The 22,554-nt window shown below is 48.5% G+C and overlaps 1 protein-coding gene across 1 annotated transcript in view; it reads left to right on the top strand.

Annotated features, from left to right (window-relative positions):
- The window catches only part of KIF5C (kinesin family member 5C), a 205,416-nt gene that overhangs the window by 103,642 nt on the left and 79,220 nt on the right, over positions 1-22,554 (top strand). The window contains exons 9-11 of the mRNA XM_075529815.1: positions 1,888-1,992; positions 2,378-2,526; positions 17,416-17,564. Of these exons, the coding sequence (XP_075385930.1) occupies positions 1,888-1,992; positions 2,378-2,526; positions 17,416-17,564 (403 nt within the window). The remainder of the gene's footprint in view (positions 1-1,887; positions 1,993-2,377; positions 2,527-17,415; positions 17,565-22,554) is intronic.

Here is a 22,554-nt window from a genome sequence, read left to right as displayed (position 1 = left end):
GCTGTTTGGCGCCCCAGGAACACAGTGTCCTTGTCTGTAAAAGGAAGACATTTGTGCTTGTCTTGCCTGTTTCATGGAAGTCAACATGCTTCAATAGGGAAGCACCTTGAAAAATACACACCAAGTAGACTGTCATATTTGTGGCCTGTCACCTACATTGTTTCTCCATCCATCAGCAGGGGAAGCCTACATACCTAATTCCAAGAAAGATATGAATCGGTCCTATTTGCCACCTCCTCCCCCAGGAAACCCATTCATCTCTCTCAATAGGACCTTCTCTTTCCATGTAATTGAAATCCATCTTTTCGAGGCTTAACATTGCCACCCCCCATCCCCCTTCTCTCTTCAGAGAGCAGCTACGTGCCCTGCTTTGTTTATCTGGTCAGCAGAGCTAGGAGTCATGCCTTGGGCCCCCCCTTTCCCCACTTAGCATCTGTAAACTGTTGTAGTCCTAGAGAGAATGCTGTCCATAGGGCATTGTCAGTAATAACACAGCAGAGGAGGAGCTACAGAGGGATTAAGATGAATTCTCAATAAAATAATGCACATTTTCTTGACCTTGTCATGCTTCTCTTGCGATGTGTGCTTTGGGTATAATTGTGACCCTATTCCACCCAAATCCCCACTGCCCCGCCTTATGGCGATGCCCTAGTTACCTAGCGATGCGATAACCCAAAACCCGTAATATCTCATGGGTTTGGACACCAAGAGTTCAAATCCGAGTCTTTGCCATGTCATTAGCTCCAAGGGGTCCTTAGTTCCTTGGTTTGTAGACCATAGGTTCTCAAAACCTATTTGGCCTATTGCCCCTTTTCAGGGGAAAAAAAATACTCATCCCCCCCTGGGCAATTACGACGGCCCATAACCAAGGATAAAGTATAGGTATCTGCTCTTGCAGCTGCCCTGGATTGTTCCGACGCCCACTGGGGAAATGCTGTTGTGGGTGAGTGGTCCTCACACAGCATCTGCCTTCTCCTGGTGTGTGTCTCTGTGTCCCTTCTGGCCTTAAACAACAACAAAAATTGAAATCTTCACCGTGAATTGGGGGAAGGTACAGAGTAGGTCTTCAATTTTAAACCCAATGATTCGTGTGCATCTTGTTTCAGCCAGTCCATTGCAATCCCTCAGCGTCCCATCACGTATCCCACTTCCTCCCTGGGCTTCCTGTTCCCGTTCCGCCTTCCTTCTTCACTCCCTGACTTTTTCTCCTGAGTATTCGCTGCCCTTTCAGTCTGCTCTTTTTTTTTTATAGATCAAAAGTAATTAGGTTTAAGACCCGCCCTATGCTGGCGTGACATCGTTAACAAGGAATCATGTTCCCATCTACTCAGTGTTAACAAGCAACTGTGTTTCTAAGCAGAATCACACCTGCAAGTACAGGGGCCAAGAATTCGTCTTATCTCCTGGGAGAAGACATTGAATCCCTAACGGAATAAATAGGGAAGGAACTGAGAGAGTTGGGACCACCATCCCTGCCAACGGAATTTGGAACGTGTAATTTGCACTTTCCCAGTCGATCCTGCTTTCATGACTCTGGACGGCGTTTCCTCTGAACACCTCCCTCTGGACTCCCTCCCAAGTGGAGACTGTCGTCCTATCCCTCAGGACTGCTTCTGATCTGCGTTGGGAGCCTGGTTTCCCTGGATCTATGTCCCCAGAGGAATCATCCGAAGTTCCGCCACTTGAGGCATTTTAGCATTCCCCTAAAACCTAATTGAGAGGAAAATGACAAGAAAGAACAGGTCCCCAGCCTCGTGCGCAAGGGACAGATTTGTCACCCGGATTCTTACTTAACTCTGATTTTGACTAGCCTTCCGGGCGGATGCTGCGTCTGCCCTCTGATTAACCGGCATCTCCTAACTTCTCGCTCTCTCTTCTCACTGGCAGGTCAGCAAAACTGGGGCCGAGGGAGCTGTGCTGGACGAAGCAAAAAATATCAATAAGTCTCTGTCTGCTCTTGGGAATGTCATCTCTGCCTTGGCAGAAGGGACAGTAAGTGACCCTGTTCCCGTCTATTCAATAATATTATATGAAGGTATCTGTGGGCCAGCAATTTTTTTGGTTTGGTGTTGTTGCAAGAATGTAAGCCACATTTGCCCAATCCGTGCTTTCTATATTTGGAAAGGGACAAAGGCAATCCCGGCTGTCGACACGCGACTTGGTGCGAGAGCCCGTCCCTGGAAACGTGTGAACGGATGCTCACTTCGTGTAACCTGGCTCACGGGATAACCATTCTGAACTTGGGCAAGGCCACAAATCCCTCGTTGACACATGTTTCTAAACTGCGTGTCTCTGTCACTGACCCATTTGCCTCTGGGTTTCTTCTTTGGATGAGCTGTCAAAACAAGACCCGTTTTTGGTTTGTTTTCCTAAATAGAAAACCCACGTGCCGTACCGGGACAGTAAGATGACTCGGATTCTTCAGGACTCGCTTGGCGGGAACTGTCGGACCACCATTGTCATTTGCTGTTCGCCCTCTGTCTTCAATGAGGCCGAGACCAAGTCCACGCTTATGTTTGGACAGAGGTGAGTGGGCTCTCTTGTGACCCAGGCCTCGGGCTTCTCAAGCTCTCAGGGGTGAGCGGGCAGCAGCTGGGGTCTGAGAAGTAAAGAGGTAAGGCAACACTTGGCCTGAGACTACATTGCATCTAGCAGGCCATCGGGAAAGCTGTGGTCATCTTTATGGAGGCCCAGCGAATCACTGTGTTTCTGAATAATGAGCAGGGACGTGCCAAACACATTCTCTAAGGAGCCCGGACCCAGACTTAGGATGCAATGAAGCGTTGCTTTGATTCACCGTGGAACTGAAAGCTAAGTCTTAGGCTCCCGTGATTTCAAGATTGATTCGGGGTCCATTGTAAAGTTGCAGATAGAGCAGCAGAAACCTGTCTGAGTGGAGACTGGTAGCTTAAGGAGAAAAAAGAAGAATGGGCATCCTGGTCCTAAGCCTGAGGGGCAGCGACTGCACAGTGCGTGCCAAGGACAGGGGTAGCAGCAGCCGTCTTCAATGCCCAAAGGATACTGCCTCCAGGTGTTCCATGTGAGTAGGTGTTTCGGCCATGCAATGTGGCGCTGCCAATCTGAAATCTGCAGGGCAGGCCACTGAGCCGGCAACTCGGGCAAGCTTTCTGTTCCACCTCCTTCTTGGGAAGCTCGCTCTTTACTCAGACCATTTCATAATCCCACCAATGATGCACCGGCGTTTCCGGTTTCTCCACATCCTTCCCTGCACTTGTTTCCGGGTCAAGCCAGTTTGGAAGCTGACTGGGGCTCTTGCTGACTGTTCTCCGAGCCTCAGTCTTGTCACCATGGGAAGAGGCGGTAAAGCCTACGCCCAGGACTTATGGGAAGGATAAATGCAGGCCTTTATTTTTACTTTGCAGGCAGCAGGCTTTGGGGGATGGCAGGCTCCCCCTTTCCGCTGTCCATAGCTATCAGACAGGATTGAGGCTTGGCCAAAGTGCCTTCGAAATTGTTTTGGGGATGAACAACTGGAGAAATATGGCTGATAACACAGGATACCAAGGAATAAAAGGCATGTGGATCGTATTTTCAAGTGACATTGAATAGTCTAGATTGCAGGCTCTGGGAGGACGCCAAGCCCTCTGTGGATTGTCATTGGCCTCAGCAGCCAACACAACTAGTCCACAGTAGGTGCTCAGTAAAGAGGGCCTTAGGTCAATGTCAAGCTTATTGAAAAGACGTCCTTGGGGCATGGGGACACTTGCTGAACTGGGACACCATTATGTTCAGGAGTTTGGATGGCTTTAGTCCTGTGTGCTTTCCAGTGTGTCGTTAGAAACGAGTGGAATTTTGTTCCTTTCCCTCTGTTCCTGAGTTCGTTAATGAATTCTTCAGAGATACCTCATTTCTCTGTGGGGCCAATGCCTGATCCATTGCTAAATATGTCTACGGAACCCAAACACACAGTAGACATGTGTCTGAACATCGGATTAGACATGGTATCTGATAGCTAATGAGATTAAACACGTTGAGATCAGAAGAGACTGCCAGGCACGTCCCGGAGTCAGTGTCATGAGTGTCTTTTATGTGTTTGTTGCAGGGCAGCATATGAGGGTCCGTAGTTATTCCTCCGCGGTTGGAGAAGGAAGTACCTGTTTGTGGCTAGGCTCTAGCGTATCGATGTTCTGAAGAGAAGGAGCGTTTGTTTTTGGAAGCAGTAGAAACCCGATCATCGCCAGACACCTCAAGGCGTTTGACCATGTCAGCCCTTGCTAGTCCTTTAGTCTGGGGCAAATCCTGGAGGCCCTGCCTACAGGTCTGGGGCAGGACTGCTCCACAGGTGGGTCTTTCAGAAGTCTGTCTGCTGAGGAACCGCTGGGTGGTTGGGAACCACAACCCCTGCAGCGAGTATTTGAGCATGTTATTGCTTGTGCCACTCAAGGACCCCCATCCAGACGGTTGCTGCCATTGTTAAGTGCGATGGAGGCCTTCCCCATTCCTAGGAACCCTGTGCACAACAGAAGAAAACATTTTCCGTTCACACGTCGTCAGAATCACTCCTACGTTTGCATCCACTATTGCCACCACTGTGTTAATCCATCCCACGGAGGGGCTTCCTCTCCTTTGTTTACCAAGCAGGAGATGCTTCACCAGGGACTGATGGTCGATAAGTTGAAAGCACCATGCCCATTTCTTGGCTTCGCTGATGAATTCTGGCTCTCCTGGTGGTTCAGGAGTGTGCCCCCTACTCCCCTCCACACCTGCCCTTGTCCTCCGTAAAGAAGAGGGTGCCATGGATGCTCTCGAGGAGGTTTCAGTCTAGCTAGGAGGCAACTCTCGGATGCCATGCAGTAAGGGGTGTGTGCATGCTACAAGAAAGTCATCGTGCCACTGCGACTGAAAGGTTGGCAGTTCGAGTCTACCCAGAGGCAGGTCAGAAGAAAGTCCTAGTGCTTTTCTTCTGGAAAACTCACCGGTGTAAACGCTAGGGTGTACAGTTCTGTTGAGACACACATGGGGTCGCCATGAGTCAGAACCAACCCCGCGGTAATGACTTTTGTTTTTCACGTATTAATTTTAAGTAGACTCAAAGCCAGATTCTCTTGCCAAGCTTGTCCTTGACTGCTTTATGGGGTGAGCACTCAAATTAGGGCACTTTCACTTCCCCCCCTCTTTTCTTCTGACTTGTCAGCATTTAATTTTAAAAAATGTTTAATTACTCTTCCAAAGGACTTTCCTAGTATTATTCAAAGAAGATATTGGCAAGTTTAAAAGTGAACTCAGAGCATCCGATTATCGCAGAGGCCTGTTTGAATGGTCCTTCATCGGAGGTGGCAATGAAGGTCCAGTGTGCCTGAGGGGGTGGGCAAATCCATTTAGAGAAGGTCCGAATCAGCAGATCTTTGGCATTAAGAGTTCTGATCGATCCGGCATACATAATTCACAAGCTTGATTTGTATGTTGTGTGTGGAAAGAGAATTTGAAAGTGCTTGATAACTCAGGAAAGCAATATTCTTTATCTTTTCTCGCCCTGGGGTGCAGTCCTTTATTTATTTTTCCAGTCGTGCAATCTGCCAGCACGTGCTTAGTTACAGGCAGGTGCGTTTGGCACCGCCCACTGCCTGAGCAGCACTGTGTAACACGCACGCCAGCCACAGCAGGGTCACCGCTTACCTCTGTGGGTGGAGTGATTTTTATGAGACAAACGGCTGTTGTTAGGGGCCGCCGAGTTTGCCTTTGATTCTGTGAGCCTCTTGATGGGGTAGAGCCACATGGCTGTGGCTGCATGTTGGGCTGCAAACTGCCAGGTCAGATGTGTGAAACCACCAGCCACTTTCTTGGAGAAAGATGAGGCTTTCTACTCCCATCAAGAGTGACAGTTTCAGAAACCCTCCGGGGCAGTTCTACCCTGTGTTATAGGGTTGCTATGGATCGACATCGACTCGGTGGCAGGGAGGTGGCAAAATGGGGAAAGCACTGGGCTGATAACTGGAAGGCCACGGGTTCAAGCCCGTCAGCTGCTGCAAGGGAGGAAGATGAGGCAATCTGCTAAGGTAAAGATGTGGTGCCTTGGACCCCCCCAGGGGCAGTTCGGCTCTGTCCTCCGGGGTTGGCACGAGTCGTCATTGACTGCAGCAGGGGGCTTTGGGCTGATGGCCCGGAAACGTGCCTATGGGGAACTACTGAGGAAATCGGTGGGGTTTCCCAGCACAGAGTCACCTGGACCAGGAGCTTCCTCCCCGACAAGGGCATCGTCCAAGTGCCACATTGTGAGGATGCCGCACCTCTGAGTGTTTCACCGAGATGGCGGCGGAAACAGGCTCCAGCGCGGCTTCTGAGAAGGCAGACTGCAAACCCAGTGGTGCTGGGAGGAAATCACAGGATGCATGTGGACGGCGAGGTGTGCAGGCTTTGCCCTTCTGTTCTTCAGGGCGCTAGTACGGCTAGCATCTTTTCTGAGGGACTGCCCAACACCACGGTCTGTGTGGGAAAGGCACGTGGCCTCTGCTCTCTGTCTGCGCTGCTTGATCTGCCTTCCCCAGGGGTGGTTAACATTCGTTAGCTGCGAGGTCTTTTGAACTAGGTCTTTTGGTCCCAAGTCCCTTCCTGTGGGGAGAAGAGCTGTTATGTGTGTATCTAGGGCAGAGCTAGATCATGTATTATTTAAGTGGTGCTTGACTCTCTGAGGCAAGCTAAAACACAGAAAGCTGCAAAACACATGCCCTACTAATGGTACCCTCATGACTTGGATCATTTGTGCTAAACAGGTCTTGCTGTTAGGGTATAAACTTAAGATTTAATTAAAGTTTGTAAGGAGCTTTGGCTGAGACTTGGCTCAGGGCATTCTTTCTCTGGTTGAGGGCCTCGAAGGTCTTTGGGAATAAGGACATTGCTCACATTCCTCTGATGGGTGATCGTGCATGTCCCATTGGGGCCGTCACTAATTATTTCGGTCACTTTGGCCTACCAACGTGCCAAGTGAGCATCGGCAGGCTGCCTTTATCAAGGAGTTGATGCCGCACAGATCCGGAGCGGGGCACAGTTGAAGTGGGCCTAAATGACCACGCCTTCTTTAAGAGCATTTCTTTCTTGTCAGTTTTCCTGCCCTGAGAGTGCGTGAATTTCTTCTGGAAACAAAGTTGAGCAATAAGTGTGTGTGTGTGTGTGTGTGTGTGTGTGTGTGTGTGTGTGAGTTCACACCCACACATGTAACAGACACATAAGCCCCAGGTCATGTCTAGATTAGCCACTCACCCAGTGCCATGGCGATGCACTGGTGTGAGCAGCGTTGGGTTAGATTGGTGTTTAATGTGATCGCAGCTAGCAAGCGCGGGGGAAATGTCTAAATAACAAGCAAAGAGCCTGACCGCTGGAAGGCGCTTATGGCGTGCTCTCCGGTGGACGAAGCAGGGCAGTGATGGGTAGAATTCTTGCTTTTATGCCAGAGTCTTAGCTCAATTCTTACCAACACACCTGAAGTAGAGCCACCACCTGCCTGTCAGTGGAAGCTTGCACGTGCCTCAGTGGTGCTCCGAGACTGAGACGGACTGAGACGGAAGGCCTGGTGATACACTTCTAAAAAATCAGCCAGTACAAACCCCATCGTTCACAACAGTCCAGTATCCTTTTACACATGTTGACAGGATTCAGGGGTAAACTTTTTTTTTATTACATAAAACATACCTTTAGTAAAATGTATAGATCTTAAGCATGTAACTCAGTGAATTTTTACAAATATGAATACTGCATATACTTGAGTATAAGCCGACCTGCGTATCAGCTGAGGCGCCTAATTTTACCACAAAAACTGCATTAAAATGTGCTGAATTCCATGATGCTCACCTTCCCGACATGATCGCTAAAGACAAAGCGGGTACATAAGAAAATGTGGTGAAGAAAGCTGATGATACCAAGCTATCAAAAGATATAGCGTCTGGGGTCTTAAAGGCTTGAAGGTAAACAAGCAGCCATCTAGCTCAGAAGCAACAAAGCCTACATGGAAGAAGCATACCAACCTGTGTGATCATGAGGTGTTGACGGGATCAGGTATCAGGCATCAAAAAAAAAATCACATCATTGTGAATAAGGGGAGTGCAGGATGGGGACCCAAAGTCCATCTGTAGGCAACTGGACATCCCCTTTCAGAAGGGTCACGGGGAGGAGAATAGCCAGTCATGATGCAGTGTAGCAATGATGAATCATACAGCTTTCCTCTAGTTCCTAAATGCTCCCCCCGCCCCCACTATCATGATCCCAATTCTACCTTACAAATCTGGCTAGACCAGAGGTTGGACACTGGTACAGACAGGAACTGGAAACACAGGGAATCCAGGACAGATGATCCCTTCAGGACCAGTGGTGAGAGTGACGATACCAAGAGGGTGGAGGGAAGGTGGGGTAGAAAGAAGGAACCGATTACAAGGATCTACATATAACCCCCTGCCTGGGGAACAAACAACAGAAAAATACGTGAAGGGAGACGTTGGACAGTGTAAGACATGACAAAATAATAATAATTTATTAACCATCAAGGGTTTGTGAGGGAGGGGATGTAGGAAGGGGTGGGGAATGAGACTGATACCAAGGGCTCAAGCAGAAAACAAATGTCTTAAGAATGATGTGGGCAACAAATGTACAAATGTGCCCGACACAGTGGACTGTGATGAGTTGTATGAGCCCCCAATAAAATTACATTTTATGGTAACTATGTAACCATCACCCAGAGTTTGGGAAATGTCTTTCTTTGCTGCCTTTCTGATTTTTCTCATCACTCACTGATCTGTAGACGGGTATTCTGCGAAAGGTCTCCATCATATGTGTGTCGAGTATCTTTTCTCCAATTTTGCTGCTTACATTTTTAATTAATAAAATTGATAGACTGACAAAGAACCTTTTAATTGGGGATCAAGGGAAGGTTCAACGAGCAAATCCATTTGCCATTTAACAGTTCAGACACATTTTGTTTCATGTTTGTGATGTCACTCATCTTACCCTGTCCCTGTTTTTCTCATTTCCATTTCCCCATGTGTTCCTAACCTTTCTGTGTTAGTCTGGGTAGACTAGAGAAACAAATTCATAGATGCTCATGTGTGTATAAGAAAGAGCTTTATATACAAGAGCAATTGACTATTGAGGAAACATCCTAGCCCAGTCCAGATCAAGTCCATAAGTCCGATATTAGGCCATATGTCTAAAAATGATTCATAGATTCCTCTTTAGACTCATGCAGTCATGCAATGATGCCTAACGGAGGAAGATCTCAGGCAGGTGGGTAAAAAGTCTTGTGGATCTAGTGGCAGTGGAAGCATCTCAGTGCTGTGTGGGTCTCCACGTGTCTGCTCCAGGTCCAGGGCTCCATCAGTGTGTTTCGATGGGGCTGTCAACAGGAATATCTAGTACAGAGCGTACATCTCCCGCCTCCAGGGAGGAAGACCGGAGTTCTCAGAATCCTCAGGAGAAGGCCATGCCCTCAGAGAGGCCTCATTGGCTATGATCTGATTGACAGACTAGACTCCACCCTTTCACTCTAAATCCTCAAATTGACACCAGATTCTGTAACTACCACACATTCGCTGTCTGAACTTTGACCTTGGGCAAATTCTGGTTGATGATGTTAAGGTGTGCACACCCCCTTCATATTATCACTTACCTTATCGATCTGTCTATTGTTTGGCTGGAAATTGAAGCACAGGAATGCGTTCCGTTCTAGGTCTGAAGGGTGACTACAGACCTTAGTTGGGGGCTCCACCAGTCTCTTTGACCAGTGTGCCAGGTGTTTGCATGGTTTGAAGCCCCCGTTTTTCTCCCCTTCTACCCGACTTCCTCTGTGATCCCTGTCAGAGCAGGTGAGTGGTGGAGCCCAGACCCCATCTAGTTCTCCTGGTCTCAGGGTTGTGGAGGCTGTGGTGAATGTGGTCCATGGATTCTTTGGACTCAAGGCTTGCTTGTCTCTTTGATTACTTGTCTTCCCTGTGTTGCTCTGGATGGACAGAAACCAAGCTGTCTCTTGGATGACTGCTCACAAGCTTTCAAGACCCCCGCCCAGTTCCTACTCACCAAAGTAAGATTTACAGCATTGTCCCTTGAGATCATAGTATGCAATTGACTTTGGGTAGACCTTCCTTTTTTTTTTTTTTTTTTGGAGAGAAATTTCTCTCTCTCTCTCTCTCGCTCGCGCGCGCGCACACACACACACACACACACACACACACACACAAAGCAGAAAACAGGAGTTCCTATATACTCCTACTCCTCCCTTACTCCAGCTTCTTTTATTATTAACGTCTTGCATTGATGTGGTACATTTATTAAAATAGATGGACTCCGTTGCTATAGTATTATTAATGAAAGCCCAGAGTTGAGTTAGGGTTTACTCTGCATTGCACAGTCCTGTGGATTTTGTCCAGTGACTGATGTTATTGTCGAATCCCACAGCACAGTTTCACGGCACTAAACATGTTCTCTGCACCCCCTGTTCATTCCTCTTCCACATATTCCAACACCCCCCACAGCCCCCAACTCCGGGAAATGACAGCTCTTTTTACTCTCTCTGTAGTTTTCACTTTTCCAGAATGTCACGTCATTCTCATAGTAATCCTTCTTTATTATTTTAATGTGCAATTTCCCACTAGCATAGGGCATCTTTCATGTATTTGTTTGATATCTGTATTTCTTCTTTGATCTGCTCAGATCTCTTGGCCGTTAAAAAACTGGGCTAGCTTCTAGTTGTTGAGTGTTAAGAGTTCATTGTCTATCTCAGCTCTAAGGCAGTTATTTACCAGCATGGTCTCCCACCGTTGTCTTCTCATCCTTGACTGTGTTTTGCTCAGCTTATGTTGAATTTGAAGGAAGTCCAATTCACCAAACCCCCATGGATGGCGTGTTGGATGTAGGTCTGAAATCTTGTCAGCCGACCCAAGGTGATTTAGATTTTGTGTTTGACATTTAAGTCTATGTCTCCTTTCGGGACTCCCTTTTGTGAAAGGTGTAAGGTCTGTGCCTTTTCGCTCACTTCATAAAACTAAACCCACAGCCACTGAGTCGATTTCCACTCACAGAGACCCTCTGTCGGGTTCCCGAAACTCTAACTCTTGATGGGAGCAGACAACCTCATCCTTTGCCCAGGAGTCTGATAAATTTGAACGATCAGCTCTGGGGTTAGCAACGCATCGCTTAACCTACAGAATCATCAGGCCTCCTCTTAATAGTGGCTTGTCATGAAGGAAGGCGTTCTTTAGAAATAATTTTATTCCTTCACCTCGTTGCGGTTGTTGACATGATACACCGCAGAACCTACGCCAATCCAACCCTTTCTCCATGTCCTCTTCAGTGACATAGATTGCATTGTGATGGGCCAGGCTCACCCACCTTTTCAGAGTCATTCTCCCTCGTTGTCGTAGCCTCTGAAGTTCCTGTCTGACCTCTCATGTTGCTCTCGCTAGTGTGACCCACACAGTTAGTTGTTAAAAGAGCAGGCTGCTCAGAGCAGATCTTGACCCAGCTCTGCGCAACAATGGTTTGGCAACTTGGAAGGTCAGAGAGAAAGAGGAAGCTCTGCAGGAGATGGACTGCCGCCGAGGCTGCCAACAGGCAGTCCAGCGTCACATGGACCGTGAGACAGCCCCGGACTGGCGTACACGGCTCCCTGTGAGTCGGGGCAGATGCTGTGGCTCCACACAACAGCAAAAGTTGATTTTGAGAAGGTTTGTGGCGATCGTTTGCTTTACATTTTATTTTATTTTGGGTGTACACGTTAAAGGCTCTCACCGGACAATAGTTTCAGGGTTCATTCAGCCTTCGTGCCTTCAAGAGCTTGGGAGTTCAAGATTCTTTAAAATTCTGTTCTGCTTTTCCATTCCCCCTTTGCTCCAGGATTTTTTTTTTTTCACTCAAATGACTCAGGATGTCCCATGAAACCGTGACCCTAAACCTCCAAGCCAAGAGAGCGAGCCCCATGGGGTTTTTGTTTATACACAAGCCGTCTCCGCGGCGACTCTCCCTTTTTGTCGTTGTGGTAAGTCTATCTGCCACACCACTTTGGCCTGTTCCACCTGTTATTGGTGCACAACTTAACAACGCTTATAATAACCGTCTGCAACCCTGCCCTTCATTAGTGCCGCATTTTCGCCACCATTCAACAATCCCATCCTCTTTCCATTCTCTCGTCCCCCTGGTCGCCACTACCCATCCTCCTCCTCAGGACATTGGCCTTTTCACATCAATGAGCTCGTACCGTATTGGACCATTTGCCGTTGGCTTATTCCACTCAGCACAATGTCTCCGCGTTCCATCTGTACTAGGATGCCCAGGAGTGGCATCGCTGTGTCATCTGGTAGTTCTACTTTGCATCTTCTGAGGAGCCCCCCCCAATCATTTGCCCCAACAGCGGTACCATCTGGCACGCCCATGAGCGATGGGGGAGGGTCCCATTTCTCCACATCCTGCCCAGCAGTTGCTATCTTCACTTCTTGTGTCACCGTGGCCACCCTCGTGGGAGTGACAGGATCCAGACTCGTGGTTTCGATTTGCTTCCATCTGATGACTAATGGCCCTGAGCATTGTTTCATGTGTTTGGTGGCCATTTGCATGTCCTCTGTGGTGCATGTCTGTCCAACCTTTGCCCATTTTATAGTTGGGTTACTTGTCTTTTTGTTGAGGACGTTGGATATTTCTTTCGGTTATTAGCGACGTGTTGGGTATATGGTTTCTGCGTATATTCTTCCAGTCAGTAGTTTATCTTTTCACTTTTTGGGGGATACGCTTTTGAGGAACACATTTTTTCTTTATGTGAGGTCCTGTTTATGGCTTTAGGTAGCCATTTGGTGTGTATGCTTTTCCTAACGTATTAGCGAATTCATTACTAAAATAGAAGCCTACTTGTCCCTGCTTTTTCTTCAAAGAACTTTATAGTTTTAGGTTATATATTTAAGTCCTTAATCTTCTTAGAAATGCTTTCTGTGTCAGGTGTGAGACTTGGATCCTGTTTTGTTTCATACACGTGGAAATCCGATATTCCCGGCACCACCTATGGATGACTCTTCTTTTCCAATCAAATGTACTCATTCGCTCACTGCCATCAACTTTATGTTGATTCCTCGTGACCCCTTGTGGTCACTACAAGGCTGTAACTGTTGACGGGAGTACAAAGCCCCGTCTTTCTCCCACGGAGCTCCTGGAGGTTTCAAACTGTTGACCCTGTGAATCGCAGCCCAATGAGTAGCCACACCACCTGGGCTCCTTTTCAAAGGGACGCAGCAGCCTTGCAAAACATCAGCTGACCATAGATCTGTGGATTCCTTCTTGGCATTGAATTCTGGCCCATTGGCCCATGTCCATATGGCTAGACCAGTACGAGCTGTTTGTGCTGTACTGGGCCTCTTGCCATTCCATTTAAAGTGCAACCTTGGTTCTTCTATTTCTGAAAAGGAGGCTTTTGGAAATTTGAATGGCATTGTGTTGAGTCTGTACACTGCTTTGGGTAGTATTGGCATCTTAACAATACTAAGTATTCTAGCCTATAAACGTGGGACATCTTTCTGCTTATTTGTTCTCTTTATTCTCTTAGCAATGTTTTACGGTTTTCACTGCATCAGTACTTCCCATCCCTGGCTAAATTTATTTCTAGGTATTTTCGTAGATGTGGTTGTAAACAGCATTCCTTCCTTTATTTCCCTCTCAGATTTCTCATGGCTGATATATGGAAACCTAATTGATTTTTGTTTAATGACCTTATACTTTGCAATGTTGTTAAATTTCTCTGTTAATTCTAGAATTTTTGTGTGACTCTGGGCTGTTCCATGGATAGGATCATATCATTTGCAGATAGAGACATTTTTGCTTCTTTTTCAGTCTGGATACCTTTTATTTCTTTTTCTTGTCATATTGTTCTGGCTAGGACCTCTAATGCAATATTGAATCGAAGTTCAAATTTTAATGAAATCAATTTTCCCTCTTTTAGATTCTCCTTTTGAAATCTTACTATTGTACAGTGATTCCCCTTTCCTCCCTTCTAGATACTTTATTGTGTTGACTTTCACATTTATATCTCTGATCCAGCTGGAATAGAATCTTCTCCATCAATAAAACAAAGGGTGGCCACTTAGTCAGTTGCAACTCACGGCGACCCCTTGTGGTGGAGCATAGACGTCTCCATGAGGCTTCCTTGGCCATAAACCCTTCAGAGCCAGCAGCAGATCACCAGACTTTTCTTCCGTCGTCCCACTAGGTGTGTTTGAGTTGCCAATATTTTAAGAGTGTAGTAGAATGCACATTGTTCATTGGATAGAATAGATTTCTATCACACTGGATAAAGATCCCCTCTTCCCCGTTGGGATCCTGTTTAATCTAGTAGCATATATCCAAAGTACCATTCTTTCGCACTGCATGTGATGCATGCGCTACTTTGCTTTGAATCCCTATCCACCTATTACCCCAAACACAACTCTTTGCTGTCATGTTGGGCCCTATTCATGGTGACTCCATGTGTACAGAGTGGGACCGTTCCACAGCCTTTTCTTGGCTGCCATCTTTACAAGCCTTGGTGGTGTAGTGCTTATGTGTTGGGCTGCTAATCATAGGATCAGCTGTTCAAAACCACCAGTGGCTCCATGGGAGAAAGACAGGGCTTCTGCCTTCTGTAAAGAGTTATTGGTAAGTCCCAGGAAACCCCAGGGGCAGTTGCATGGACCCGATGGTGGCAATGAGTTTGGTTGTCTCTATGGGAGGAAATGACCAGGTTTTTCTTCCATGGCACTGTGTGACTTTACACCATCACCCTTTAGGTTAGTAGTCAAGTGCTTGACTGTGTGTGCCACCCAGGAACCCACACCCCCATAATTGTTAGTTCCCTTGAACGTGACCCGTGAGGACCCCGTGCATGCTGAGCAGAAGGGTATGGAGGCTGCGACCTTTCAGAAGCTGATTGCCTCTGGGAGGTTTTGAACTGCCAACTGCTAGGCTAACTTAACTGTTGAGCACTTAGCTGTTGGTGCCAGCTAAGCACGTGGCTGGGATCTCCCCACAACCCCCAATTTGGCTGAATCATTTGTTCCCTACCAGGACCCTGACGAATATAAAAGTGAAAGTGAAGGGATGTTCCAAGGGAAAGGATGCTCGGGCAGCTTTGAAGAAGTTTTAAAACGAGCAGTGTTTACTCCAGGGATAGCCTCGCTGGGGCTGCTCACAACACGTGCTTCGGGCTTGACCTCCCTCAATGCAGCAGGGAGACGTGTTTTGGGGATTTTGTTTTCTTCTCCTTTCTGGTGTCATTTGAAGTCTCGAGAGGCCGTTTATGCTTTAAAAAGTAAGACTTGGTAGCCTGAACGTACGCCCTTGCATGCCCATGAGCACGGCCACTGTGGAATGTTTGTCACTCTCTGACCAAGGAAGCTGAGATGGATGCTGCGGTGCTCGGGGGCTTGTATCTGAGAAGGTGGTGGTGGGAGGGGGAGGGTGAGTGTGTGTGGGGGGAGGGGGGACAGACCAGCCCAGACAAGGAATAATAAAATTGCTGCTATTTGAGAAATGAGAGCAGCAGCGCCTCCTCCTGGAGACCGCAGCCTCAAGCTAGAGTGAGCCAGAGAGGGGCGCACTACTTCTTAAAGCCGACCGAGTCTTCTTTTGAAGTAGCTCAACTCCTCTTTTGACGGTTGAGTTATTTAGCTGTCTGTGCAAGGAATTAATTTCTGCAGGGCCGACTGCTGAATTTCTGTCAGCGAAACAGAAAAGCCGCCGAAGGCGACCTTTGATAAGAGCGGTTATTAACATGAGCCACGGTGCCGCCCATCCGATGGCGCTGCCAAGGCTGGGCCTGAAAACCAGTTGCAAATAAACCAGAACAATTGCATGTTTTTATTTGCAGTGTTTATACTGGAGCAGCTGGACAAGGGATGCTTATGTGTTGGTTCATATGCGGAAATCATATCTTTGCTTTCTAGTATCACCCAGAGCTGCCACCGTTTTGGTGCCTTGAGTTACGACCAGCTGTCGTCCATCACAATCCCCTGGTCCACAGGCCCTCAGAGTGACTCATCCACGACTAGAAGTGGGCAAAATGGTGGCCACTAGACATGAGGAGCTCTGGTGGTGTAGTGGTAACGCATTATGCTGCTAACCACAAGGTCAGCAGTTTGAAACCACCAGCTCCCTGGGGGAAAGACAAGGCTTTCTACTCTTATCAATTACTACCCATAGGGTTGCTCATGGCAGTGAGTTTGGGTTTTGGTGAGACATGTTTGTCCCACAATTATTTTGAAAAAAAAAATTTAAGAGATAGAAAATTTTTTAATCTTGAGTTCTGACTTTGCTTGGAAAATGTGTTGCTCTGAGGACACTGGACGCTTCATGTCTGCTTGATCACCCTTGGCTGCAATGGGCCATGTACTCAGCACGTAGCCAGGTTTTATCAGGTCTCCTCACTCATTCAGATGACCCCCTGACCTTGAGGCATGTATTGACATGTGTTCCACATATCTGAGATGCTTCCAGGTCCCAGATCTGATGTAGAGAAAAGACTGATGATGCTATTTTCATCCATGTCTTATTGATGGTTCCTGGTGGTGCCGTGGCTACAAGTTGGGCTGCTACCCGCAAAGTCAGCAGTTTGAAACCACCAGCCTCTCTGCTCCAGAAAGACAAAGCTTTCTACTCCCATAAAGAGTTCCAGGCTCGTATGCCCCCAAAGGTAGGAGTCCGAATCGACTCGATGGCAGTGAGTTCAGAGTGAGGTATTTCACTGACAAGGAAAGCTGTGAGCTCCAGGTGGGAACACAGTGTCTTATTTGACGTGCTGAAACCAAGCTCTAGCACAGACGGAGTGTTTCTTGAATCAAAAGGAGTTGGGGGATGTGGGGAAGGTGGGCTTTAAAGAGTGGAAAATTTTTAGTTATCTTTTCATTCCATGTTCTCACAAACTTGTGGGGGCCCTCTGGCATTTAGGAAGATTCTCTCATTGTGGGGTGCAGGAAGTTGTAGAAGGTTTGTAAAAGGTAACAACCATATGTCAGACTTGAAAACATAGACTAAGAGGGTGTCGGGAGGACCAGAGAAAGAGAAGGTGTTGTGGCAATTCACCTAAGAGGCCATAGGATTTCGAGACTAGTGGGCTGGAAGATGGCACAGCAGATCCCATGTTGGGCTGCTCACCATAAGGCCAGCCAGAGAAAGATGAGGCTTTCTGCTCCCATAGAGCCCCAGAAACCCAATGAGTAGTTGTACTCTATTCTCTAGGGTCGCTATGAGCCAGAATCAGTCACTGTGAGAGGGATGGAGGAGGAAAGAGTGTGCTTATAGCTTTGAGGACCGATGGTGCCATTGATGTGATTGGGAAGTCATAGATGAATCCTGGGCTCCCTCTGCCTTGCCCATCCCAACCCTTTGACATGAAAGGACTCGGAGCCTCTGCTCATGCTGATGGCTGTGCTCAGGATCTGTCCCTCTTCATTTTAATCCCAGAGCGAAGACCATCAAGAACACAGTCTCTGTGAACCTGGAGCTGACAGCGGAAGAATGGAAGAAGAAATATGAAAAAGAGAAGGAAAAAAACAAGACTTTGAAAAATGTTATCCAGCATCTGGAGATGGAGCTGAACAGGTGGAGAAATGGTAAGAATCAATGAAGAGGAAGAATGAGATCAGAGTGTGTGCTTCCTTCTCCCTGGGTAATCTGGGAGACGCGAGGGAAGGAACGATGAAGGTGAAGCTTGTCTGTCTGGTAGCAACCTCTGGAGCAAGCGGCTGTTTCTCATTGCTAGAACTCGCCTCCCATTACCCACCCACCCGGTTCCCCCATCACTTGGTTTAGGAACATTGTCAGGGCGGACAGACAACAGTTTGCAAGATTAGGGAATCTGGTTCCAAGGAGTTGCCCACCTAGCCCCCTTGGGTAGCCACAGTTGACGTTTGGACGGCAGTGCCTGAGACATAGTGGTTCCAATTGCTTTTGGTAAAAGGCCCTTCTCCCGCTGGTGAATTTGCTCACTGATGCAGCAGAAGTTATCCCTAGTAAGTGTTTGCTTGCATTAAAAAAAATAACAACAAAAAACATTTTTTTTTTATTGGCGGCTGGTACAATTCTTATCACCATCCATCCATCCATCCATCAATCCATTGTGTCAAGCACATTTGTACATTTGTTGCCCTAATCATTCTCAAAACATTTTCTTTCCACCTGAGCCCTTGGTATCAGCTTCTCATTTTTCCTCTCCCTTCCCCACCCTCCCTCATGAACCCTTGATAATTTATAAATTAATATTATTTTGTCATGTCTTACACTGTCTGACGTCTCCCTTCATCCACTTTTCTGTTGTCTATGCCCCAGGGAGCAGGTTATATGTAGGTCCTTGTAATCGGTTCCCCCTTTCCACTCTACCTCCCCCTTCTCCTGATATCATTACTCATTATTGGTCCTGAAGGAGTCATCTGTCCTGGATTCCCTGTGTTTCCAGTTCCTATCTGTACCAGTGTACATGCTCTGGTCTAGCCGAATTAGTAAGGTAGAATTGGGATCAGGATAGTGGTGGGGAGGAAGCATTAAAGAACTAGAGGAAAGTTGCATGTTTCATCAGGGCTATACTGCACCCTGACTGGCTTGTCTCCTTCCTGTGACCCTTCTGTAAGGGACTGTCCAGTTACCCATAGATGGACTTTGGGTCTTCACTCCACACTCCCCCTCATTCACAATGATAGGATTTTTTTGTTCTTTGATGCCTGACACCTGATCCCTTCGACACCTCGTGATCACACAGGCTGGTGTGCTTCTTCCATGTGGGCTTTGTTGCTTCTGAGCTAGATGGCCGTTTGCTTATCTTCAAGCCTTTACGACCCCAGACGCTGTACCTTTTGATAGCCGGGCACCCTCCGCTTCTTTGCTTGCTGGTTTGTTCCCATCTCCCCAGCTTCTGCAGAGGCATGGGGTTCCACGCTAACGTGGAGCCTCCTTTCCTGACTAGGCCCTTCCTGACCCCCACATCCAGCACACTCCTTCTCCCGGGAGAAAATACCTCCGAGAGCTGAGGTGCAGTGGGTAGGTGAGTGAGTGGTGGGTGAGGCGTTGACGAGGGGTTTCCAGACTCAAGTGCAGGCGGAGATCAGAAACAGACTATTTTTAAAAACTGCCTGCCTGTCTGTGTCTGCCTGGAGAAAGGCAGCAGGGAGCTGGAGGCTGCTGTTCCCTGATTCTCCTCTGCTTTGTGCAGCCTCTGCTGGCAGGGGTGCAGCAAGTGCTGACGGGTTGTGTGGCCCGTTTGGTCCCTGCAGTGCTCACAGCACTTGGTCTTGTGATGACATGTTTGTGACTGCTTTTTCTATTTCTTTTATTTTGCTAGCCAGGGTGGGGTGTCAAGAGCTACTGTTTAATTGAAAAGCAATTACATGGCTAATGAGAATTTAAGAGAGGCTCAAAAGATGACCCAGTAGCCTAAATACCATGGTTCCTTTCTTTTCAGAAGCATTTCTTGATGCACGTGTGTTTGGAAAGCCAGCTAGAATGGCTGAATAGTCCAGCACCTGGGGCTACGGCCGTTTCCTGGCAATTGGTCTTCAGGCCGAGCACTTGGTGATGGGGCTTGGGAGGGGGAAGGCGGGCCAAGCGAAGATTTGTTCTTTTCTGGAATCCTCTTGGTCAGCACTCTGCTGGGGGCAACCCAGGACGCCTTCTGGTGCAGGCTAGGGGCTGGCCTTACAAACACTGCGGAGCTGGCAGCTGACACCAGCCCCCATCTTTGTTCTGTCTCTCATCCTCCACACAGAACCCCCAGTTCTGTGTCCTTCATCCAGTGCTGTCCTCTGGGGTCTGTCTACTGCCCCACTGGCCCAGCCCACCCTTGTGCTAGCGTCTCTTTTGGACTGAGCCTACCTCTGTTCTTGGTCTCTCTGTGGACCCTCCTGACCATCATTTCAAAAGCCCCGGTGACACTGTGGGTAAGCGTCTGGCTGCTAAGCACAAGGTTGGCAGTTGAAAGCCCAACGGCCATTCCAAGGCAACAAGATGAGGCCGTCAGCTTCCATAAAGATTATTGGACACACTTAGGGTTGCTGTCGGTTGGAATCTTAAATGTACGTCAGGGAAACATGTGATGGCTACGGGTACCATCACTGTGACTCATTGTCATGCTCTGTGCCGGTTCGAGGTCAGAGCCCCCTACACAGGCCTTGGCTGGGGTGTCATTGAGTGCTGGCAAGTCAGGTTCTACTGCTAGCAACCACGTCTGTGTGTGGGGATGGAGGGAGCCCTGTTCCCAAGGGCCCTGAGGGCTAGGGCAGGATAAACCTAAGCTGGCATCACAGGGCGCCTTGGTGGTGCCACGGGGAAGTACTCAGCTGGCTACTGAAAAGTCGGTTGTTCAGACCCACCCAGCGGCTCCAAAGGAGGAAAGACTGTGGGGCAGGTGACAGGCAGTTCCTGCTGCAGAGCACGGAGGGGGCTGGGGTCTTCAAACCGCCCACCTCTCAGAGCGTGCTGCTCGCCAGGGCCCCTTGTGTCACTTGAGACAGCGTGTTTGTCGCACCATCCACGGCCCTTACAGAATTCTGTTGGGTCCCATTTTGGGGGCGGGGGGGGGGTAATTTCCTGATCATCTTTCTTTTTCTTTCCCCCCTCCTCCACCCTTCCTCCAACAGGCTTATTGGCATATAATTCACATATCATACAATTAATTCAAAGTTCAGTCGCATCCAGATAGTTGTACATCCACCACCACAATCTGTTTTAGAGCGTTTTTTTCTTTCTTGTTGTTTTCGTGATTAACTCTCCATCCCTGCCCCCCAACCTCCCCTGCCATTCCCCCAGGGAACTATTAATTCAGTGACTTATCTCTATAGATGACCTATCCTAGATTTCACACACAGGAAAACATTGAAAAGAAACTAACAAGAATAACAAAGTCCAAGAGATGGAAACTTCACGCAGTCTCTGGCACACAAAGTGCAGTCAGTGTGTGTTCCGGACCCCTGGGGGTCATGCAGGTGCTGGAGAGGAAACGGAGCGCCATCAGGCAGGGCCTCTGCTCTCAGAGTGTGCAGTCTGATGGAGAGGAGACTCCCGTGGTGAAGGCACAACAAACCTGTGCTGATCACCATGCAGCAAGAGGGCGACATGCCAGCTGCTAAGAGCGTTTTTTGGGGGACAGGAGGCTCCGGCCCTTACTGAGAAGGCTTCCCCGAATAAGCAACTTAGAGAATAGCATCTGAGAGGAAGAGCAGCCAGCCAGGGGAGATGGAAGGGGTGAAGCGGAAGTGGGTATGGAGATGGATGGCGTACCGGTCACAAGGGCTGGTGTGCAGAGCTGGGCAGGTGGAGCAGCAAGGCCTGGTGAGGAAGTGGGGCACTGGCCGGAGATGGGATGGAGGCTCTTCCCAGGGCAAGGGTTTTCAGTCCTGTTCAAGAGTTTGGTCATGATCTTGAAAGCACCGGGAAGCTGTTCTGGAGGATGAAGCTGGAGAGCATATCAGATTTACATTTTTTAATGTGCATTTGAGCAGGGACTGGAACAGGGAGAAGGAGGTGTCAGGAAGTAAGGGGGAGCATTTCGGGGGAGAGGGGATGAGCGGATACTCCTTTGAGCCGAGAGACCCGGCAGTGGGGAGGGGAGAAGTGGGAGGATCTGAGTGGTATTTCAGGGGTGAAATCAGCAGGTTTGGGTTGGACATGGCCAGAGGGCGGTGTGAAGAGTGGCTTCATTTCCCGGCTTGCTGGATCGGGTGGCGAAACCTTGAAGGAGAACCAGGACTGGGGTCAGGGAGCCGAGTAGGGAGGAAGGCAGCCTTGGTGGGTGGCACTGAAGGGTAAGCTTTGCACTGTTATCGAGAGGTCAGTGGTTCAAACTCACCAGACGCTCCGTGGACGGAAGATGAGGCTCTCCTGCTCCCCAAAAGATTTACAGCTCCCAACCCCCTAGGTAGGGTCACTGTGACAGAGAATGAATTCTCTGGGAGTGGGTGGACCCTCTAATTGAATTGAGTCTGAGGGTCTGGATTTCAGAAGGAGCTGCCAGAGCTGGAGAGAATTCGGAGTGTCTCATCAGCTGTGAGGCTGCAGAGGGGGAAGGAGGGAGGCTTCCTTAGGAGAAGACAGGAAGAAAGAAGAGGGAAGATGCAGTGCAGGCACTCCCTCACAACTGTCTCTCTGCTGAGTAAGCCCCAAACAAACATTCACGTTGTGTATGATTTCTGGAGGCAAAGAGCTGACTGACGGTGGAGGTTGCAGGCTGGAAGGGGGGGAGGGAGGGGCAGTGAGGAGTGGTCCTTGACGAGCAGTGATGATAGTGTTCAGCTTTAACTCAAGAATTAACTGCGAAACATGATGTGCCCATGTTCACTGCGCCTTTGCAGCAGGACACGCAAAACCAGGCCTTTCCTGTTGTGTTCCTGAGCTGTGGATTTCATGTTGACGTGCCCTGTGTGATGAGCCTTAGCCTCTGACTTTCCAAAGGCTAGTGAAATGAGGGTTGCAAAGGGTTAAAGACGGGTAACCCGAGGTAGACCTGGTAGAGCTGGTCTCTGAGGCTGGGGAGCCTGACTCTTAGGTGGATTCTTGGTGAGCTAGCCCTCGCCCTTCCTGCCCATGCCAGTTAAGTGGGCATGTAAGGGGCAGCTG

This window comes from Tenrec ecaudatus, chromosome 13, assembly GCF_050624435.1.
Source record: "Tenrec ecaudatus isolate mTenEca1 chromosome 13, mTenEca1.hap1, whole genome shotgun sequence".
NCBI classification, from domain to species: Eukaryota; Metazoa; Chordata; class Mammalia; order Afrosoricida; family Tenrecidae; genus Tenrec; species Tenrec ecaudatus.
The sequence above is the reverse complement of the archived record's forward strand: the minus strand, read 5'-3'. Positions and strand labels throughout refer to the sequence as shown.